At 39.3% G+C, this 22927-nt stretch overlaps 1 protein-coding gene across 6 annotated transcripts in view; it reads left to right on the forward strand.

Annotated features, from left to right (window-relative positions):
* ABCC9 (ATP binding cassette subfamily C member 9) overlaps positions 1–22927 on the forward strand; it is a 157307-nt gene that overhangs the window by 92400 nt on the left and 41980 nt on the right. For all 6 annotated transcript variants that reach the window (XM_005206963.5, XM_002687737.7, XM_005206965.5 and 3 more), the window contains 6 exons: positions 5585–5681; positions 9747–9976; positions 10920–11068; positions 11276–11345; positions 16474–16631; positions 22258–22350. In XM_005206963.5, coding sequence (XP_005207020.1) covers positions 5585–5681; positions 9747–9976; positions 10920–11068; positions 11276–11345; positions 16474–16631; positions 22258–22350 — 797 coding nt within the window. The remainder of the gene's footprint in view (positions 1–5584; positions 5682–9746; positions 9977–10919; positions 11069–11275; positions 11346–16473; positions 16632–22257; positions 22351–22927) is intronic.

The following is a 22927-nucleotide window of genomic DNA, read 5'->3' on the forward strand; positions in this document are numbered from 1 at the left end:
AAAGAGAATAGTAATGACAGCTTTGAGAAGAAGTTGATAATACTTTTAGCTGATTTAAATGTTGTTAAAAATTCTGCCTTGCATGGCATCACCCATTATCTTCATAATATTATTAAGCAAAATAAAGTAGCATTTTTGGATGTTTCTTCCCTCAGCCTTCAACCCTCACTTTGATTCAACTCTTCTCAGGCATTCAGTAAATATGTATTTGATTGTTGTTGTTGTCATTTAGTCGCTTAGTTGTGTCTGATTCTTTTGCGACCCCACGGACTGTAGCCCACCAGGCTCCTCTATCCATGGGATTCTCCAGGCAAGAATACTGGAGTGAGTTGCCATTTCCTTCTCCAGAGGATCTTCTCCACCCAGGGATCAAACCCACATTTCCTGCTTGGCAGACAGCTTCCTTACCACTGAGCCACCTGGGAAGCCTTATGTATTAGATAAGTGAAACTAAATTTGTATTTACTTAATCCATATATCAAAACAATTTAAAATATTTAATCTCAGAGCTTAGTATGAGCATTTTACTCCTAAGGAAAATGACTAAGATTAAAGTCCCCAAGGCGATAACTCTTTTGCTCACACAGATTGGCAATTTGAAAAAGAACCAAATCCTCTGTTTTCCCATGTACAGGTTTATTTCATTTCAATACACTATCCACAAAAGATCAGTTCTTTTTTTATTTTGTTTACTCTCAAAAAATACTTTACAGTGTACAAATATTGCTTTTCACATCATTAGGCACAATTAAAAGCTAATGTAAAATTATCTCTGAAAAATGCTATTCAAGAGACACTTTTGCTCTTACTTTTTTTTTGTAAAGCAGGAACTTGGAAGCAACAGAGCTTTCTAGAATAGCAAGTCTCCTAAATCACACATTGTATGAGACCAAACAAACAAAAACAAAACAGGACCACTATCTAGAGACTGATCATCAAAGAATTATTGGTTTATCCCTGTAACAAACATTATATATATATATATATATATATATATATATATATATAAGCATGTACAGGAAGCCCTTAATTTACTGTCGATTCCAAAAGTCAGTGGGTCAGTTATTTGGAACTCAGAATGCATTTCCCCACAGAAGCAGAGATACGGGTAGTTTCCCAGACTGTCCCGCGGAAGCTGATTTAACCCACAGTGTAACTGAACTGATGCTACTAGTCCAGTTCCAAAGCCAAGACGGAGGAATGTTGGAAGCAGAGAACTGGAGAAAACAAAACGCTTTTCTGTTTCTTAGCACAGGATGAGTCTGGAGCAACCCTTAAAATTTTGCAGTTTGTATTTGACATCTTCCCTTCTCTCCTTTCCCATTTACTTCAAAATAACCCGCCTTCCTTTTGTTTCTATTGAAGTCTCTTTCTTGAATCCCCTGAGTGAGATCCTCAGTCAGAAATTCATCTTGATTTGATAACTCATAATAGTGTATGACCAACAGTGCTTTAACCAATCCAGAACTACCTTCCAGTTTTAAAAAGATGTTTGTTAACATTGATGAATCGTTAGAAAAATTCAGACAAGTTCAGTTCAGTTCAGCTGCTCAATTGTGTCCAACTCTTTTAGACCCCATGCACTGCAGCACACCAGGCCTCCCTGTCCATCACCAACTCCCAGAGTCCACCCGAACTCATGTCCACTGAGTCACTGATGCCATCCAACCAACTCATGCTCTGTCATCCCCTTCTCCTCCTGCCTTCAATCTTCCCCAGCATCAGGGTCTTTTCAAATGAGTCAGTTCTTCGCATCAGGTGGCCGAAGAATGAGAGTTTCAGCTTCAACATCAGTCCCTCCAATGGATATTCAGGACTGATTTCCTTTAAGATTGACTGGTTGAATCTCCTTGCAGTCCAGGGGGCTCTCAAGAGTCTTCTCCAACACCACAGTTCAAAAGAATCAATTCTTTGGCACTCAGCTTTCTTTACAGTCCAACTCTCACAGACATACATAACTACTGGAAAAATCATAGCTTTGACTAAATGGACCTTTGTTGGCAAAGGAAGGTCTCTGCTTTTGAATATGCTGCCTAGTTGGTCATAACTTTTCTTCTAAGGAGCAAATGTCTTTTATTTCATGGCTGCAGTCATTATCTGCAGGGATTTTGGAGCCCAAAAAATAAAGTCTGTCAGTTTCCATTGCTTCCCCATCTATTTGCCATGAAGTGATGGGACCAGATGCCATGATCTTAGTTTTCTGAATGTTGAGCTTTAAGCCAACTTTTTCACCCTTCTCTTTCACTTTCATCAAGAGGCTCTTTAGCTCCTTTTCAATTTCTGCTGTACGGATGGTGTCATCTGCATTTCTGAGGTTATTGATATTTCTCCCAGCAATCTTGATTCCAGCTTGTGCTTCATCCAGCCGAGTATTTCTCATGATGTATTCTGCATATAAGTTAAATAAGCAGGGTGACAGTATACAGCCTTGATGTATTCCTTTCCCTATTTGGAACCAGTCTTTTGTTCCATGTCCAGTTCGAACTGTTGCTTCCTGACCTGCATACAGATTTCTCAGGAGGCAGGTCAGGTGGTCTGGTATTCCTATCTCTTTTCAGAATTTCACAGTTTGTTGTGATCTACACAGTCAAAGGCTTTGGCATAGTCAATAAAGCAAAAGAAGATGTTTTCCTGGAACTTTCTTGCTTTTTACATGATCCAATAGATGTTGGCAATTTGACCTCTGGTTCCTCTGCCTTTTCTAAATCCAGCTTGAACATATGGAACTTCATGGTTCATGTACTGTTGAAGTCTGGCTTGGAGAATTTTGAGTATTACTTTGCTAGCATGTGAGATGAGTGCAATTGTGCAGTAGTTTGAGCATTCTTTGGCATTGCCTTTGAGACTAGAATGAAAACTGACCTTTTCCAGTCCTGTGGCCACTGCTGAGTTTTCCAAATTTGCTGGCATATTGAGTGCAGCACTTTCGCAACATCATCTTTTAGGATTTGAAATAGCTCAACTGGAATTCCATCACCTCCACTAGCTTTGTTCATAGTGATGCTTTCTAAGGCCCACTTGACTTCACATTCCAGGATGTCTGGCTCTAGGTGAGTGATCACACCATCTTGATTATCTGGGTCGTGAAGATCTTTTTTGTACACTTCTTCTGTGTATTCTTGCCAGTTCTTCTTAATGTCTTCTGCTTCTGTTGCTGCTGCTGCTGCTGCTGCTAAGTTGCTTCAGTCATGTCCAACTCTGTGTGACCCCATAGATGGCAGCCCACCAGGCTCCCCCATCCCTGGGATTCTCCTGGCAAGAACACTGGAGTAGGTTGCCATTTCCTTCTCCAATGCATGAAAGTGAAAAGTGAAAATGAAGTCACTCAGTCGTGCCCGACTCTTAGTGACCCCATGGACTGCAGCCTACCAGGCTCCTCTGTCCATGGGATTTTCCAGGCAAGAGTACTGGAATGGGGTGTCATTGCCTTCTCCGCTGCTTCTGTTGCTGCTGCTGCTGCTGCTGCTAAGTCGCGTCAGTCGTGTCCGACTCTGTGCGACCCCATAGATGGCAGCCCACCAGGCTCCCCCATCCCTGGGATTCTCCTGGCAAGAACACTGGAGTGGGTTGCCATTTCTTTCTCCAGTGCATGAAAGTGGAAAGCGAAAGTGAAGTCGCTCAGTCGTGTCCGACCCCTAGCGACCCCATGGACTGCAGCCTACCAGGCTCCTCCGTCCATGGGATTTTCCAGGCAAGAGTACTGGAGTAGGGTGCCATTGCCTTCTCCGGCTGCTTCTGTTAGGCCCATACAATTTCTGTCCTTTATTGTGCCCATCTTTGCATGCAATGTTTTCTTGGTACTTCTAATTTTCTTGAAGAGATCTCTAGTCTTTCCTATTCTATTGTCTTCCTCTATTTCTTTGCACTGATCGCTGAGGAAGGCTTTCTTATCTCTCCTTGCTATTCTTTGGAACTTTGCATTCAGATGGGTATATATTTCCTTTTCTCCTTTGCCTTTAGCTTCTCTTCTTTTCACAGCTATTTATAAGTCCTCCTCAGACAACCATTTTGCCTTTTTGCATTTTTTTTCTTGGGGATGGTCTTGATCCCTGTCTCCTGTACAATGTCACGAACCTCTGTCCATAGTTCATCAGGCACTCTGTCTATCAGATCTAGTCCCTTGAATCTGTTTCTCACTTCCACTGTATAATCATAAGGGATTTGATTTAGGTCATACCTGAATGGTCTAGTGGTTTTCCCTACTTTCTTCAATTTAAGTCTGAATTTGAAAATAAGGAGTTTATGATCTGAGCCACAGTCAGCTCCCGGTCTTGTTTTTGCTGACTATGTTGAGCTTCTCCATCTTTGGCTGCAAAAAATATAATAAATATGATTTCAGTATTGACCATCTGGTGATAACCATGTGTAGAGTCTTCTCTTGTGTGTTGGAAGAGGGTGTTTGCTATGACCAGTACATTCTCTTGGCAAAACTCTGTTAGCCTTTGCCCTGCTTCATCTGTACTCCAAGGCCAAATTTGCCTGTTACTCCAGGTGTTTCTTGACTTCCTACTTTTGCATTCCAGTCCCCTATAATGAAAAGGACATCTTTTTTGGGTGTTAGTTCTAGAAGGTCTTGTAGGTCTTCATAGAAGCATTCAACTTCAGCTTCTTCAGCATTACTGGTCGGGGTATAGACTTGGATTACCGTGATATTGAATGGTTTGCCTTGGAAATGAATAGATCATTCTATCATTTTGAGATTGCATCCAGGTACTGTATTTCAGACTCTTTTGTTGACTGTGATAGCTATCCATTTCTTCTAAGGGATTCCTGCCCACAGTAGTAGACATAATGGTCATCTGAGTTAAATTCACCCATTCCAGTCCATCTTAGTTCGCTGATTCCTTAAATTATGATGTTCACTCTTGCCACTTCCAACTGTTTGACCACTTCCAATTTGCCTTAATTCATGGACCTAACATTCCAGATTCCTATGCATTATTGCTCTTTAAAGTATCAGACTTTACTTCCATCACCAGTCAAATCCACAACTGGGTATTGTTGTTTCTTTGGCTCCATCTCTTCATTCTTTCTGGAGTTATTTCTCCACTGATTTCCAGTAGCATATTGGGCACCTACTGACCTGGGGAGTTCATCTTTCATTGTCCTATCTTTTTGCCTTTTCATACTATTCATGGAGTTCCCGAGGCAAGAATACTGACGTGGTTTGCCATTCCCTTCTCCAGTGGACCATGTTTTGTCCACAGAAAAATTATAAGAGTATATGAAGATGATATAAAAACAAAACAAGGTGCAATGATGGGACCAGGCTTAAGGTTAGAAGAGGTGTCCACCTGCCCCTGGGGTCAGCTCTATCACATCATTACTACTTTTCCTGGCTTCTTACTGCCCTAATGCCTCTGAGCTCTGATACGTTTCCCACAAGCCTCAAGTGGTACTTCACACCTTCTCCTATGATAGGAGTTGTCCGTATGTCTGCAGTTGTCCATCCATCTTGAGCAGAGAGCTCCAGACCCAGAAAGGTAACTAACAGTTGGTATTTGCTACATGTGGGTCATTGACTGTAAGTAGAACTTGCCTGTGGCTGTGAGCTCCTTGCATGACAGCACCGTGTTTCCTGTAGGATATGGAAGCTGACCAAACAACTTTAGAGAGGAAAACACTCCGAAGAGCCATGTATTCAAGAGAGGCCAAAGCCCAACTGGAGGATGAAGACGAAGGTAGATCTTTTAAAAAGAAACATTCAAATGGGTAATAGGATATGGAAGTCTTCTTTGGCAATTGATGTGTGTCTATGTCAGTACAGAATGACTAGCCACTTTGCAGAGAGGTGAAGGCAAAATCAAATACATGAAACTGAAAATGGACGGAATAGGAGTGAAATCAATATGTGTATATAGATGTATGTAAATAGGTGTATGTTGTCAAACGAGGCATCTTGAGGGGTTCCCCACAGTGTGTACGAGTGTTTTTGTGCTGTGTGTGTGAGAGCTGACAGGACAATGGGTCTAGACCCTTGTTCAGATAAACTGCAAAGGTCTAGTAAAATAAAATGTCAGTCCTTGGGAAATAAACAATACATGGGGAATACAGCGAAAATACTGCTTTGAAAGATTTATACTTGAGTCTGTTTTTACGGGGGTGTCATGATAATATAGCAATGAAGAATAAGAGAGTTAGAAAGCTATTTGTTGTGTTTCAATTTTCTGGATCTAATAAAATACAGGGGGTGAAAAAAGGTTTACTGGAAATTTGAGGAATAAAATGAAATAGTTACATTGCTTTGACATTTGTTGCCAAGATGTTTGTAAGATAAACCATAAAAGTCCATAGAGTAAGTGTACTGTACTTCAGTCTTCCTACATGGACTTTGCCTAGGACCACATTTCCACGGGCTGATGAAGAGAAGATTATCATTTCTAGCAGAAGGACACCAAAATGTGCTATCTTTACATTTCAGATAATTATTCAGGGTTTCAGTGAGTACTCATTGAGTAAAGGAATGAATGAATGAATTTTTCACTCCCATTTCTTAGATTTTAAAATGTTTTAAAAGAATATTTGGGGACTTCCCTGCTGGTCCAGTAGTTAGTGTTTTCACTGCTGTGGCCCCAGATTCGATCTCTGGTCAGGGAACTAAGATCCTGTAAGCCCCACGGGGCAAAAAAAAGAGACTGTTTGGTACTGTAAACAGATAGCCTTTAGAACTGCAGTTACTCTCTCCAGTATGTCAGGGGTAAACGCCGCATTTGCAGGGCTGACTCTGTCCTGGACTTGCTGTGTTTATTCAATTGTTCATGTGTAAAATAAGATAATGATACTTTTGTTTCAGAGTAAAAGAGGAAATGTATAAGAAAGATCCCAGTACAGTACTATCACCTGCTAGGCTGCTGGTGCTATTCTATGTCTGTTGAATCCACCAGGAAGGGAAAGAAAAGTAATTGCCCATATTGTTTCTGCTACTAACCATTGACTAGATCATCATGTGGACAGACTAGGTTCTGAGGAAGTGAAGAAATGCTGACTTTAGCTGGGTAGCCATAGGAAAGGTAAAATTTCAATTAATATGAAAACAGAAAATGGATATTGAGGAGAAAGGTAGCAATCTGCAAGTGTCTACCTCTTTGATCATGCAAATTTCTAACTTTCACTCACAGACCCACCCTCACCAAAGTGTAGATTATCTGACACCTGTTTATTTATTTATTTTTTTTGTCCTTGAATATCTGAAAATGTCTTTATTTGGTACAGAATTCTAGGTAAAAATTGTTTTCCCTCAGACATTTGAAGGATCTACTGCATTCCAGTGTTCATTAATCCCTCCTATCTGATAATAGTGATTGCATGACTCTTTGTTGATGACATATCTTTTCTCTCTGGAAGTGTTTACAATCTTCCCTTTGTCCTTTACCCTCTGAAATCACAAAAGGATGTGCAGCTGTGGATCTTTTTCATTTTCCCTTTTCAGTTCTGGTCTTCCCTGGTGGCTCAGATGGTAAAGAATCTGCCAGCAATGCGGGAGACCTGAGTTTGATCCCTGCATTACGAAGATCTCCTGGAGAAGGGCATGGCAACCCACTCCAGTATTCTTGCCTGGAGAATCCCCATGGACAGAGGAACCTGGCAGGCTACCTGGGATCTATGGGATCCCAAAGAGTCGGACATGACTGAGCATCTAAGCACAGCATTTCTCAGTTCTAATGCTGAGGTCTGTTCCTCTTTTGTATCTGGCTCAAATGTGAAGATCCTTGATGATAGACCAGTCTTCCCATCATATCCATACTTAGATCTCTGTTGTCTGATAGCTTAGAAACCAAATTATCTATCTTTCCTACTCACAGCCTGCTCATTCTACAGTAGTGGAGTACATACAAGGTGACTACAGTGAAAACTGTCTTTGGGAAAAGAAAGGATGGGAAATACACCACAGTCACAAACCATTTGTTGTTGTTTAGTTGCTAAGTTGTGTCCAGCGCTTTGCAACCCCATGGACTATAGCCCACCAGACTCCTCTGTCCATGGGATTCTCCAGGCAAGAATACTGGAGTGGGCTGCCGTTTCCTTCTCCAAGGGATCTTCTGATCCAGGGATTAAACCCATGTGCCCTGCATTGCAGACAGATTCTTTACCACTGAGCCACCAGGGATGCCCTCACTAAACCATACAAATGATCAAATTTTACTGCTCAGTAAATACCATAGTTCCCTGTCCTTGTAATGGAATATGTTCTGAAAATAGCTGTCTAGAAGTTTCCAGGTGGTTTAAACAGCTGAGAGGAGCTCCCTACCCATTGTCCTCTGACCCCTGACTTTGCCTTCAGGAAGGTTCCATTTTGCTCATGCACCTCCATGACCACATTTAAAACGAGCCACAGAGATTATGGATTATGCCCTCTTGAGCTATGCACAAATTTCAAAGCCTATTTCCTCCTGGTGCAGATTCAGAAATATAAAGTTGAAAAATTATAAATGTTTGCAAGGTCTGGCATGTGGTTTTATTGGCACACATTTCCTTCAATAACGTAGTAAACTTCTAGGCTGTAATTCTAGTTAGTTTATTGTAATAAATTAAGTTTTCTCATCCAAACATATACTTTATTTTTTCATTTACTCATGCATTTATTCATTTTCACATATTTTTACATTTCTTTTGTATTGAGGTGACATTGGTTTATAACATTATGTAAGTTTCATGTGTACAACATTGTATTTCTACTTCTGTAGAACCAATAGTATGCTCATCACCAAAAATGTATTTCCAGTCTGCCACTATACAGTTCAGTTCAGTTCAGTTCAGTTCAGTCGCTCAATCGTGTCCGACTCTTTGCAACCCCATGAATCACAGCACGCCAGGCCTCCCTGCCCATCACCAACTCCTGGAGTTCACTCAAACTCACATCCATCGAGTCGGTGACGCCATCCAGCCATCTCATCCTCTGTCATCCCGTTCTCCTCCTGCCCCCAATCCCTCCCAGTATCAGAGCATCCACTATACAGTAGATCCCCTTGATCCATTTCATCTTCCCCTCCACCTCTTTCCTTTTGGTAACCGCTACTCTGTTCTCTGTATATCCATGCGTGTTTTTATGTGGTTTGGACTGTTCACTTACTTTGTTTCTTTTTCTTTTTTTTTTTTGGTTGTTTTTTAAATTACACATATGAGTGAAATGGGACAGTATTTTGTGTGTGTTTGTCTGACTTGTTTCACTTAGCATAATGCCCTTATCAAGATCCATCCCTGTTGTCGCATATGGCAAGATTTTGGTCTTTTTATGGCTGAGTATTATTTCACTGTATATATATACCACAGCCTCTTTATCCATTCATCTGTTAATGGGCACTCACCTATTTTCTTTTAATGTTTATTTATTTATGTGACTGTGTCATCTTAGTTGTGTCACATGGGATCTTCGCTGAAGCATGCAGGGTGTTTAGATAGAGCACACGTGGGCTGCTCTGTAGTCATGGCACACGTGCTCTGGTGCATGTGGGCTGAGTCGTGGTGGCACATAGACTTAATTGCTCCATGGCATGTGTGATCTTAGTTCCCTGACCAGGGATTGAACCTGCATCCCCTGCATTGAAAGGCGGATCCTTAACCACTGGACCACCAGGGGTCCCTCACCTGTTTGTTTTTTTTATGATGCTTTTCTCTGCTAAAAACATTTACATTTATAAGACTTGTATTTCTAAAATTTGATGAAGGTTTGTTGGTAGGTGGGAATAATACAAATTCTGTATCTACCTATTACCTGTCAGAAGATTAAACAAGTGCTTCTTATGCAGAGGAAGAAGAGGAGGAAGATGAGGATGATAACATGTCCACGGTAATGAGGCTGAGGACTAAAATGCCATGGAAGACCTGCTGGCGGTACCTCACTTCTGGAGGATTCTTCTTGCTCTTCCTGATGATTTTCTCTAAGCTTCTGAAACATTCCGTCATTGTAGCGATAGACTACTGGCTGGCTACATGGACCTCAGAGTATAGTATAAACAGTACTGGAAAAGCTGACCAGGTACAGCGGGTTTTGTTTTTACATTATCTAAGAGATGTTGAGATTTTACTCTTATCTAGTTAGATACAAATATCCCAGATGTCACAGGAATTCTGTGAGGTTTTTTGTTTGTTTTTAGGTTTATTTTATTGGAGTATAGTTGATTTACAATATTGTCTTAGTTTCTGCAGTACAGCAAAGTGATTCAGGTATATATATCATGCATTCTTTTTCATATTCTTTTCCACTGTGGCTTATTATAGGATATTGAATATAGTTTCTTGTGCGATAGAGTAGACCTTGTTGTGTATCCATTCTATGTATAACACTTTACAGCTGCTAATCCCGAACTCCCAATCCATCCCTACCCTACCTGGCTCCCCCTTGGCAAGCACAGGTCTGTGCTCTGTGACTTGTCGCAGTACTTTTATAATGATTCAATAGGTTAATTAGGGCAAGACCTGAAATATCATAAGAAATATTTAATGATAATGCTTGGGTTTGGATTCAAGGGAGTTATACACATGATGTGTGTGTGTGTGTGTGTGTGTGTAATATACACACAGGACTTTTGTTCTTGTTCTGATGGTATCTGATTTTAACTGCTATACCAATGAATTAGCTGGTCATTCTGAGATTAGGGATAGAAAGAATGAACTTTATGATATAAAAAGTCAAGAATATTTCAAACCAGAAAACTAACTCTAATGTTTCATCTACCCTTTGGCAAACCCTGAAAGAGAATGAAGAGAGCAACTGGGGACTCGGCCATGGGATTATGGTGGGGATACTGCCCTGAGTATCTCCAGGAGTATCCCCAGGAGAACTGCCCTCCTTCCACTGTGTAAATTAATGTGAGATAATAGAAATTGACAATATTGCCAGACTTTGACATTTGGTGTCCTAGCAAGAAAAAACTCAGTTGATAATGTCATCTGTGCTTTTTGTATTGGTTGCTTTTTAGACCTACTATGTGGCTGGATTTAGCATACTTTGTGGAGCAGGTATTTTCCTCTGCCTTGTTACATCTCTCACTGTGGAATGGATGGGTCTCACAGCTGCTAAAAATCTTCACCATAATCTCCTTAATAAGATAATTCTTGGACCAATAAGGTAAAAAAAAGTAGTTATTTATTTTACAATATCATAAAACTATGCATTTTTACGTTAAAGTGAAGTGTGAAATTTTAAATAATTTATTCAGTCTTTCAGCAGATGAATAGAGATCTTCTCATTTTTATGACACCAAGATGTCTATTAGCAGTGTTTAGGTTCCAGATCATTTAGAATTATCATACATCCAATCTGTTTATTGCCTAGATTCTTTGATACCACACCACTGGGACTGATTCTCAATCGCTTTTCAGCTGATACAAATATCATTGATCAGGTGAGTTCCTGAATTACTTCTAAGTTCAAAAATAAATTTCTCAGTATAAGCTAAACAACGTTTTAAGATAAATCATGGATGGGATGGGGAGGGAGGATGGAGAGGGGGGTTCAGGATGGGGAACACATGTACCCCCGTGGTGGATTCATGTCAATATATGGCAAAACCAATACAATATTGTAAAGTAAAAAAAATAAATAAATAAATAGGAATTTAAAAAGATAAGATAAATCATGATTCCTGTTAACAGTAGAGGATTTCTAAAACCTAAATAAAAGCTAAATGCAAACCTAAATAAAATAAACCTAAATACAAATTCATATCAATATTACATATATACATAAAATTCTAGACTATGCAATCTATGAAATATGCACAGATTTCTAGAATGAAATCTTAAAGGAAATAGATCAATTCAAAATAATTTATCCACATGGAAGAGGATACTTAGAGAATCAGCATGAAATAAAGAGAAATAGAAAATAATGAACATTAAACTTTTTTTATTGTAAAAAGAAGTGATTTTAATATGTTGTATCTCCATTCATAGTAACGATCTTAAAGTTTAGAATTAATGCAGAGCGTCTCCCAGAAGTAAAGAATGGAATACCAAGTTGTCTTAGATGTCCTTTCCTTTTATTAGGTTGAAGTGATATTAGATGCTGTGATATTTTAGGAAGAGCAATATTGCATTGGAACCTGGAATGTTAGGCCCATGAAACAAGGCAAATTGGAAGTGGTCAAACAGGAGATGGCAAGAGTGAGTGTCGACATCCTAGGAATAGTGACTAAACTGGACTGGAAAGGGTGAATGTAACTCAGATGACCATTATCTCTACTACTGTGGGCAGGAATCCCTCAGAAGAAATGGAGTAGCCATCATGGTCAACAAAAGAGTCCGAAATGCGGTATTTGGATGCAATCTCAAAAACAACAGAATGATTTCTTTTCATTTCCAAGGCAAACCATTCAATATCACAGTAATCCAATCTATGCCCCAACCAGTAATGCTGGTTACTGGTTGGGGCAGTAACCTAAACGGTTCTATGAAGACCCACAAGACCTTTTAGAACTAACACCCAAAAAGGTGTCCTTTTCATTATAGGGAACTGGAATGCAAAAGTAGGAAGTCAAGAAACACCTGGAATAACAGGCAAATTTGGCCTTGGAGAACAGAATGAAGCAGGGCAAGGGCTAATAGAGTTTTGCCAAGAGAACGCACTGGTCATAGAAAACACCCTCTTCCAACTACATAAGAGAAGACTCTACACATGGACGTCACCAGATGGTCAACACCGAAATCAGACTGATTATATTCTTTGCAGCCAAAGATGGAGAAGATTTATACAGTCAGCAAAAATAAGACCAGGAGCTGACTGTGGCTCAGATCATGAACTCCTTATTGCCAAATTCAGACTGAAATTGAAGAAAGTAAGGAAAACCACTAGACCATTCAGGTATGACCTAAATCAAATCCCTTGTGATTATACAGTGGAAGTGAGAAACAGATTCAAGGGACTAGATCTGATAGAGTGCCTGATGAACTATGGACGGGGGTTCGAGACGTTGTACAGGAGGCAGGGATCAAGACCATCCCCAAGAAAAAGAAATGCAAAAAAGCAAAATGGCTGTCTGAGGAGGCCTTACAAATAGCTGTGAATGAAGAGAAGTGAAAAGCAAAGGAGAAAAGGAAAGATATAAGCATCTGAATGCAGAGTTCCAAAGAATAGCAAAGAGAGATAAGAAAGCCTTCCTCCGGGATCAATGCAAAGAAATAAAGGAAAACAAAAGAATAGAAAAAACTAGAGATCTCTTCAAGAAAATTAGATATACACAGGGAACATTTCATGCAAAGATGTGCTCAATAAAGGACAGAAATGGTATGGACCTAACAGAAGCAGAAGATGTTAAGAAGAGGTGGCAAGAATACACAGAAGAACTGTACAAAAAAGATCTTCACGACCCAGATAATCATCATGGTTTGATCACTTACCTAGAGCCAGATATCCTGGAATGTGAAGTCAAGGGGGCCTTAGAAAGCATCACTATGAACAAAGCTAGTGGAGGGGATGGAATTCCAGTTGAGCTATTTCAAATCCTGGAAGATGATGCTGTGAAAGTGCTGAACTCAGTATGTCAGCAAATTTGGAAAACTCAGCAGTGGCCACAGGACTGGAAAAGGTCAGTGTTCATTCCAATCTCAAAGAAAGGCAATGCCAAAGAATGCTCAAACTATCGCACAATTACACTCATCTCACACGCTAGTCAAGTAATGCTCTAAATTCACCAAGCCAGGCTTCAGCAATACATGAACCGTGAACTTCCAGATGTTCAAGCTGGTTTTAGAAAAGGCAGAGGAACCAGAGATCAAATTGTTAACACCCGCTGGATCATCGAAAAAGCAAGAGAGTTCCAGAAAAACATCTATTTCTGCTTTATTGACTATGCCAAAGCCGTTGACTGTGTGGATCACCACAAACTGTGGAAAATTCTTAAAGAGATGGGAATACCAGACCGCCTGACCTATCTCTTGAGAAACCTATATGCAGGTCAGGAAGCAACAGTTAGAACTGGATATGGAACATCAGACTTGTTCAAATAGGAAAAGAAGTACATCAAGGCTGTATGTTGTCACCCTGCTTATTTAATTTATATGCAGAGTACATCATGAGAAATGCTGGTCTGGAAGAAGCACAAGCTGGAATAAAGATTGCTGGGAGAAATATCAATAACCTCAGATATGCAGATGACACCACCCTTATGGCAGAAAGTGAGGAGGAACTCAAAAGCCTCTTGATGAAAGTGAAAGAGAAGAGTGAAAAAGTTGGCTTAAAATTCAACATTCAGAAAACGAAGACCATGGAATCTGGTCCCATCACTCCATAGGAAATAGATGGGGAAACAGTGGAAACAGTGTCAGACTTTATTTTTTTGGGGCTCCAAAATCACTGCAGATGGTGATTGCAGCCATGAAATTAAAAGACGCTTACTCCTTGGAAGGAAAGTTATGACCAACCTAGATAGTATATTCAAAAGCAGAGACCTTCCTTTGCCAACAAAGGTCTGTCTAATCAAGGCTACGGTTTTTCCAGTGGTCATGTATGGATGTGAGAGTTGGACCGTGAAGAAAGCTGAGGCCGAAGAATTGATGCTTTTGAACTGTGGTGTTGGAGAAGACTCTTGAGAGTCCCTTGGACTGCAAGGAGATCCAACCAGTTCATTTTAAAGGAGATCAGTCCTGGGTGTTCATTGGAAGGACTGATGCTGAAGCTGAAACTCTAGTACTTTGGCCACCTCATGCAAAGAGTTGACTCATTGGAAAAGACCCTCATACTGGGAGGGATTGGAGGCAGGAGGAGAAGGGGAAGGCAGAGGATGAGATGGCTGGATGGCATCACCGACTCAATGGACATGAGTTTGGGTGGACTCCGGGAGTTGATGATGGACAGGGAGGCCTAGTATGTTGTGATTCATGGGGTCGCAAAGAGTTGGACATGACTGAGTGACTGAACTGAACTGAGCTGAACTGATATTTTAGGGAATATTTCAAGGATGCCCAGTTTGATCTCAGGTACTTAGGCCTCCAAAAGTTTGTCCTTAAATTAAAGACCTCAGAGTCTGAAATTGGATCTCTCTATGAACAGACTGTTTAGGGTGATTGAGCAAAGATTTAGCAAATTCAGCCCTTTCCTTTTCTGATTTTCCAAAATGACCTTAAGAACACCTAAATTACCATCAATTAAGGTAAAGAATGATGCATGCAGCTGACTAAAATATATGTTGAAAAATTTTTATGTTTTCACAGTATTGGTGTCAGATTATGCTGCACCTAAAACACTTCCTAAGGAGTACATATTGGAAAAGAAGAGACAGAACACTCCTTATTTGGAAGATGACACTATTACTATCTAGAGAGTTCAAACAGTTGGTATGAAAGAATCAACTAGGAAGTTCAGCAGAGCATTTACATTAGACATGTAATACAAAAGCTAGTAACTTTCTCTCCACCAATTAAAAAATTATGTGAAAATTACATTTAACCTATAATAACAGCAAAAACTATGAAAACAGAGATAAGCCTGCTATGAAGAAAAGTGATTCAACTATCCTAAAAATCCAGGAAATCATAAAAATCCTGTGTGTGTGTGTGTGTGTATACTTTCCTTATCAGATACCTAAGAAATACTATGAAATTAAAACACTCTGGTAAGATTACAGAAAACAAGTTGATGAAAAGAATGAAATTGAGAACTCAAAAACACCAGTTTATCTTGACTCAGTAATAATGGGAAAGTTTTTTCAGTAAAGGGTGTTGGGGCAATTAACTATAAAATACACAGCAAATTCACATGTGATAAAGGAGGCCATCTAATAACAAAACTATAAAATAAAATGTAAAAGAGTAATTTTAGAAAACATGGGAAGTGTCTTTATAAGACACAGAACTCAAAAACAATAAGAAAAAAAGCCAACAGAAATGGCTTTAGAATTTTAAATTTCTATTGAGGTAAAAGCATCATATTTAAAATATAATATATTCTTTGGGAGAAAAACTGGCAACTCATGTAAAGAAAGAGGATAAACAGCCATGATATGTAAAGAGCATCTAAAAATCAATAAGGAAGGTAAACAATCCAGTTGAAAAGCATGCAAAGAATATGAGGAAGCAATTAAAATTATTAGCGGGATAGCTAAAGAGTTTTTAAGTACTATTCAGCCTTTAAAAAGAAATAGATTTGTATAGAGTGGCATGGGAAGATTTACAATCCATCTTATTCAGTAAAACAAAGCAAGCAAATGGACAAATGAGGTTTAGAGTTTATGTTTATGCTATTTATATAAAATAGTTTGTGCTATTTGTTTAAAAATCCCATAATATATTAATAAATAGGTAGATAGGTAAATAACTGACCACTGGTTAAGCAGATAGGTAGAAAGATGGATAAATATGCTAAACAATGGGAAGTGAGTGAAATTGAAGGAGTGACGAATTGCTTACAACGAAAATGTTTATATATTACTTTTGGAACTAATTATGTAACTTAATATAAAATTAATGTGTTGTTGCCTTATTACCAATGTTTTATTTGAGCTAAAACATTTTCCTTTCAAACTACCTTCTTAACAGCATATCCCTCCAACTTTGGAATCTCTAACTCGGTCAACACTGCTCTGCGTGTCTGCAATTGGCATGATTTCTTATGCTACCCCTGTGTTCCTGGTTGCACTTGTGCCTCTTGGGGTCGCCTTTTATTTTATCCAGAAATACTTCCGAGTGGCCTCTAAGTAAGTAAAGCACTGCTCTGTTCATCTTCAAAAGCCTATATATTTGATTGACTGTGATTCAGATTTGTTATAGTGTTTTGGTGGCTCAGATGGTAAAGAATCTGCCTGCAGTGCAGAAGACCTGGGTTCTATCCCTAGGTCAGGAAGATCTCCTGGAGAAGGGCATGGCTACCCATTCCAGTATTGTTGCCTGGAGACTCCCACGGACAGAGGAGCCTGGCAGGCTATAGTCCATGGGGTCACAAAGAGTTGGGCATGGCTGAGTGACTAACACTTTCACTTTTCTCCAGATAAGGTATGGAATTTGGAAAAGAAACTTAATTTAACTTAATGAAACCTATCCTGATATTATGTTTCATTTAGCGAGATATTTTGCTTCCATGGCTTCCCTGATAGCTTAGTTGGTAAAGAATCTGCCTGCAATGCAGGAGACCCCAGTTCAATTCCTGGGTTGGGAAGATCCCTTGAAGAAGGGATATACTACTCACTCCAGTGTTCTTGGGCTTCCCTTGTGGCTCAGCTGGTAAAGAATCCGCCTGCAATGCAGGAGAGCTGGGCTCAATCCCTGGGTTGGGAAGATCCCCTGGAGAAGGGAAAAGGCTACCCACTCCAGTATTCTAGCCTAGAGAGTTCCATGGACTGTATAGTCCATGGGGTCACAAAGAGTCAGACACAACTGAGCAACTGTCACTTTAATTTTGCTTCTGTAATTGGTTGTCTGAGCCTTTACATAGTACTAGACATATGTGAACAAGCTGATTGATCTGGTTGAGTTTTAAGTCCACAGACTATGCCCAATTTTTCATTCCATGATCCTTTCTCTGAACATGGCAGTGACAGAAAATTTTATGAAACCAAAGATAGTCCCAAAGGATAAGTAATTTAATATTATGTTCTGCAAGTGGGGAAATAAAAATATTTTCAAATGAGTAAAATGCACTCTGTAAAAGATTAGTAGAAGTAAAAAAAAGTTAAAGGGATAAATCAGAGTGATAACTATAAAAGTAGAGAATCTTGAATGTCTGGTAAGAGTACTGTAACATTAAGAGGTTGGAAATTTCCAGATTGGGTTATTTAACATGCCCATGAATATCCAGCCAAATAAAAGATAGCCGTGAATTTTAAATTCTTCTGCTAATATAAGATTTATCATTTGCTGAGATGTTGAATAATTAAGTGAAATATAATATTAGTTGTTTCAAAATTTCCAGTTTAACTTTGAAGTTCTGCCTTAATAGTATTGTAAATTTTATATCATTGCAGTAATCTCTTTATTTCAACAAACACTTATTAGGCATTTAGTGTCTTGTAAATAACTGCACAAGCCATGTGGCAGAGGAAGAGATCAACATGGCAAGAAGCAGTTCTCAAGAAATTTACAGTTTCTTGGGAAGATAAAACATAAATAAGATAACCCTTATATGTGGATTAAGTGCTGGAATAGGAAGCCAGACATAGAGTTTATTCAGTAAAATGAAAAGATTTAATAGGACTTGAGTGCAGGGAGAATGAAAAAATTATATATATATATTAGTTAACAGGAAAAAGCAGGATTAAGATTTGGAATCTCTGGATTATACCTGCAAATTTTTTTTTCTTGCTACATTTCATTATTCATTCAATTTAGAGACAGGCTGATTTACCATTAATCTCTATAGTCTTGTCTTTTCCAGAATGTTACATGATTGGAATCATATAGTATGTGGTCTTGTCAGATTAGCTACTTTCTCTTAGAAATAAGCACTTAAGATTCATCTGTGTCTTTTCATGGCTTCAAAGCACATTCATAAAATAGAATATTATGAAAATAATTTATCATTGAATAATATTCTATTTTCTGAATTGCCGTATTTTGTTTATCCATTTACCTATTGAAGGACATCTTAGTTGCTTCTAGTTTGGGGTTATAAATATTATGAATGTGTGTGTGCTTACATGCTCAGTTGTGTCTGAATACATGCTCAGTTGTGTCTGACTCTTTGCAAGCCCTTGGATTGTAGCCCTCCAGGCTTTCTGCCTATGAAATTTTCCAGGAAGGAATGCCAGAGTGGGTTGCCATTTCCACCTCAAGGTTATCTTCCCCACCCAGGGATCAAACCCACATCTCCAGAGTCTCCTGCATTGGCAGGTGGATTCTTTACCACTGAGCCACCAGGGAAGCCATTACTATTATGAATAAAACTACTGTAAATATTTGTATGGAGATTTTTGTGTGGACGTAGGTTTTAAAATTAGTTGGGTAAATGCATAGGAGCATGATTATTTGATAGTATGGTAAAACTGCTTAGTTTTATGAAAAACTGAAAAATTGTCTTCCAAAATAGTTGTTTATTTGTAATATTTCTGGAAAAAAAAAAGTTGTTTCTCCCTTGGGGCTATGAATTAGGATCCTTCAAATGTTAGGAACATATGTTAAACCTAGAGTAATTTTTGATCTCTAGCCCCTTCTTTTGCTCATAGAAAATTCAGACCAGAAGGAAGAGACTAGCCATTACATTTGCTCTTTCATTTCTTCTGGTATTACTGTTGATGTTGCTTGCTGAAGGGGCAGAAAAGCTCAGTCACTTCCTTTCTGCTGGCTGTTTCCAAATCTCTTCTTGCCTTCTCACCAGTGATATTCAACAGTCAGGTTTTACTTCAGACTCATGCTCATGTGGGCCTGTTTTCATCCCTGGGCAATAGAAATTGCATACAGAGGCCAAGCAAATAACCCTAGTTCTTTACAGATTTTAATTGCTAAGTCTTTTCATTATAGTAGATTATTAAAATATGGAAGGGATGGTCATTTTTAAAGAATGAACTTTGATAATGGATTATAAACCATTTTTATTTGAAATTCTCTAGTCATTTGCAAATAGGACCACATGATATTAAATCTCACCCATAAAAAGAAACCTCTAGATGCTGAGGTTCTAAATAAAACACTCATATTGAAAATCTTGAGCAATTTAACACACTATTTTGTAAACACCGAAGGGAATTAAAGTGGGGGACTTATTGTTGTTCAGTCACTCAGTCATGTCAGACTTTTTGCCACCCCATGGACTGCAGCACGCCAGTTCTTCCCTGTCCTTCACTGTCTCCCAGAGTTTGCTCAGATTCATGTCCATTGAGTTGATGATGCCATCTAACCATTTCATACTCTGCCACCCTACTCTCCTCCTGCCCTCAATCTTTCCTAGCATCAGACAGGAAATGCCATTGAATTTCGAATATCTAACATCAAAGACCCATGTGTGGCTAGCTCTGTAAGTAAGCTTTCCTATTTACAGGAGAATAAAGTCAAGCTGTACCCTCACCTTTCTGGTTTCATAAAACACTGTCCTATAAAAAGAGGTTCCTCCTTCCTCATCTTTTCCCCTTCATGTCAGACCTCAATGTAGTGACCACCTGTTGCTTGTGTCAAATTTACAAATAGCCACTGAGTTTTCTGTTTAACAATCGCAGACTCTTTACATTCCTTCATATTCATCCTCCTCTTCACCCCTCTCCTTCCCTCCCCTCATTGAGTTTCTGAAGTGAGAAATTCATTTTAGAAACTCACAAAAGGACTTTGCCTTTGGTCATGGGAGAACCCAGGCAGTCCCCAAAGATCTAAGATTATTTAACAGTTGAAGATTATGTAACAATATAATCAGTTCGATTGACTGACAGGTGAATATCAGCACTGCTACTCTTGATTCCCTCCACCCCAAAAACCTAAGAAAGACAGAAAAAAGGCTGAAAAGAAAAATAAAAGCATGTTTTGAAACGTATGATAGAACTGTTAGCCTTCTAGAAAGGCTAGCTTGTGTGATTTACAAACTTGTCTAGAGTGTGCATCTTTATAGAAAGGGTCTAATTCAGGCATTTGTCCACCAGCCATTCACTGAGCACTTTATTGACCTAAAAATATATATTGACACTTGGAGGACCAGTGAATGCCAGTTCTATTTAGGGAGGAACTCAATCTCATTGTAGCTGAAGCCAAACTCATTATCTGTCTCTTCTGGTGTCTTTATTCTCTGTCTCCCATCCTGGTAAATAGCACTGTCATCTTCCAAGTCTGCTAAGTAACAAACAAGCCATATTTGACTCCCCTCTCTTTTTAAATTTATTTTATTTTTAATTGAAGTATAATTTACAATGTTGTGTTTCAAGTGTACAGCAAAGTCGTGTCAGACTCTTTGTGACCCTATGGACTGAAGCCTACTGGGCTTCAATGTCCATGGGATTCTCCAGGCAAGAACTCTGGAGTGGGTTGCCATGCCCTCCTCCAAGGGATCTTCCTCACCCAGGGATAGAACCCATGTCTCTTATGTCTCCTGCATTGGCAAGCAGATTCTTTACTGCTAGCACCACCTGAGGGGAAGCCCATGCATGTACATGTATATGCATACACTTTTTCAGATTCTTTTCCACTATAGGTTATTATGACACATTGAATATAGTTCCCTGTGCTATACAGTAGGTCCTTGCTGTTTACCAGTCTATATAGTAATGTATATATGCTAATCCCAGATTCCTAACTTCTCTCTTCCCAATCACCTTTGGTAGCCATAAGTTTGTCTTCTGTGTCTGTGTGGTTCTCTCTTATTCACTCTGCTACAATGAGTTGATTATAGCAGTTTAGAAGGCTACTTCTAATAAGCTATCTCACAATCTCCCCCTATATTAAATTGTGCCAGCATCACACCTAATTCAGAATTTTTAAAAAGTTCTGATAAACTGTCCTTACTCATTCTCTTCCATCCTTTACACTGTCTCCAAATTACGTTGCTTTAAGCAAGCTCTGGTCATTTTATTTCTAGTCCTCAGTGATTTTTCCCAGCCCATTCAGGATCTTCTACAGTCTAGCCCCTCCCCCCATTGCTTGTCCAGCCTTTTCCCATGACAACATCCCCAAAGGACTCTGGTCACCAGCCAGATTGAATTCGCCAGTTCTTTAGTCCTCTGTACTCGCTCTGGTTTGTTCCCTTAGCTGGAATGCACTTCTTGTCTGTTTGGTTGAAGCACACTGCTCATGCTTAAGGTTTGGCCTAAGTAACACCTGCTCAAAGAAAACATTTCCCATCTCCTACATTAATTGCTCCTTCCTATGTGTTCCCATAAAAGTTTACTTTAACTGTGATACAAAATTGATGTTTTTGTACAACACATAACATTCAGCCTGGACCCATGTTTATTATGTAATATTTATTTTTCTCTTCCTCTTTAGATTATAAGCTGTTGGATTTTTTTGTTGAATGTTGGAGGAAAATATGTGGGTTGGCCAAAATTTTGTTCATATTTTTCCAAAAGATGTGATGGGAAAATCCAAATGAACCTTTTGGCCAACCCAGTAGTTACTCTGACAAAAAATAACCTTAATTTAGAATGAACAAAGCTCCCAGATCAGACAGTAAAGAATCTGCCTGCAGTGCAGGATACTCGGGTTCGATCCGTGGGTTGGAAAGATCCCCTGGAGAAGGGAATAGCAACCCACTCCAGTATTCTTGCCTGGAGAATTCCAGGGACATATGAACCTGGCAAGCTACAGTCCTTGGTGTCTCAGAGTTGGAAACGACTGAGTGACTAACACACACACACAGTATTCTTTGAGTTTGAATGAGTGTAAAGTTTATTTTTGTACTTGTCTCTGTCCTAGGGACCTCCAGGAACTTGATGACAGTACCCAGCTCCCTCTGCTTTGCCACTTCTCAGAAACTGCTGAAGGACTCACCACCATTCGGGCATTTAGGTAAGTAAACATATTATCATTTTGTTGATTAGACAGTTACATCATCAACAAATATTTGCCTACAAATAACTGATCATTGCTCCCATTTTCCGATGCCCACTGTGTGTGTGCCTGTGTTCTAAACTAGTAGTAAGAAAAACATGACAAAAAACGATCACAGAGGGCTTCCCATGTGGCTCACTGGTAAAGAATCCGCCTGCCAGTGCAAGAGATTCGGGTTCAATCCCTGGGTCAGGAAGATCCCCTGGAGAAGGAAATGACAACCTGCTTCAGTATTGTTGCCTGGGAAATCCCATGGACAGAAGAGTCTGGTGGACTACAGTCTACGAAGTTGCAAGAAGAGTTGGACATGGCTTAGTGACTAGACAACAACAACAAATGATCATAGAGTTTAGTTATTTGAAATTTTAACAAGAATAAAGAAAGAATTCAGCATCATGTCGGGTAGATACCACCTGTGTGATTTAGACTAGGCTTTTGAATTCCCTAACCTCATCTGTGAAATAGGGAAAACCATTTTGCTTTTTAGGGTAATTGGACTAATTGATATAATGCATGTAAAACATTAGGGCTTCCC

Source organism: Bos taurus, chromosome 5 (genome assembly GCF_002263795.3).
Source record: "Bos taurus isolate L1 Dominette 01449 registration number 42190680 breed Hereford chromosome 5, ARS-UCD2.0, whole genome shotgun sequence".
Lineage (NCBI taxonomy): Eukaryota > Metazoa > Chordata > Mammalia > Artiodactyla > Bovidae > Bos > Bos taurus.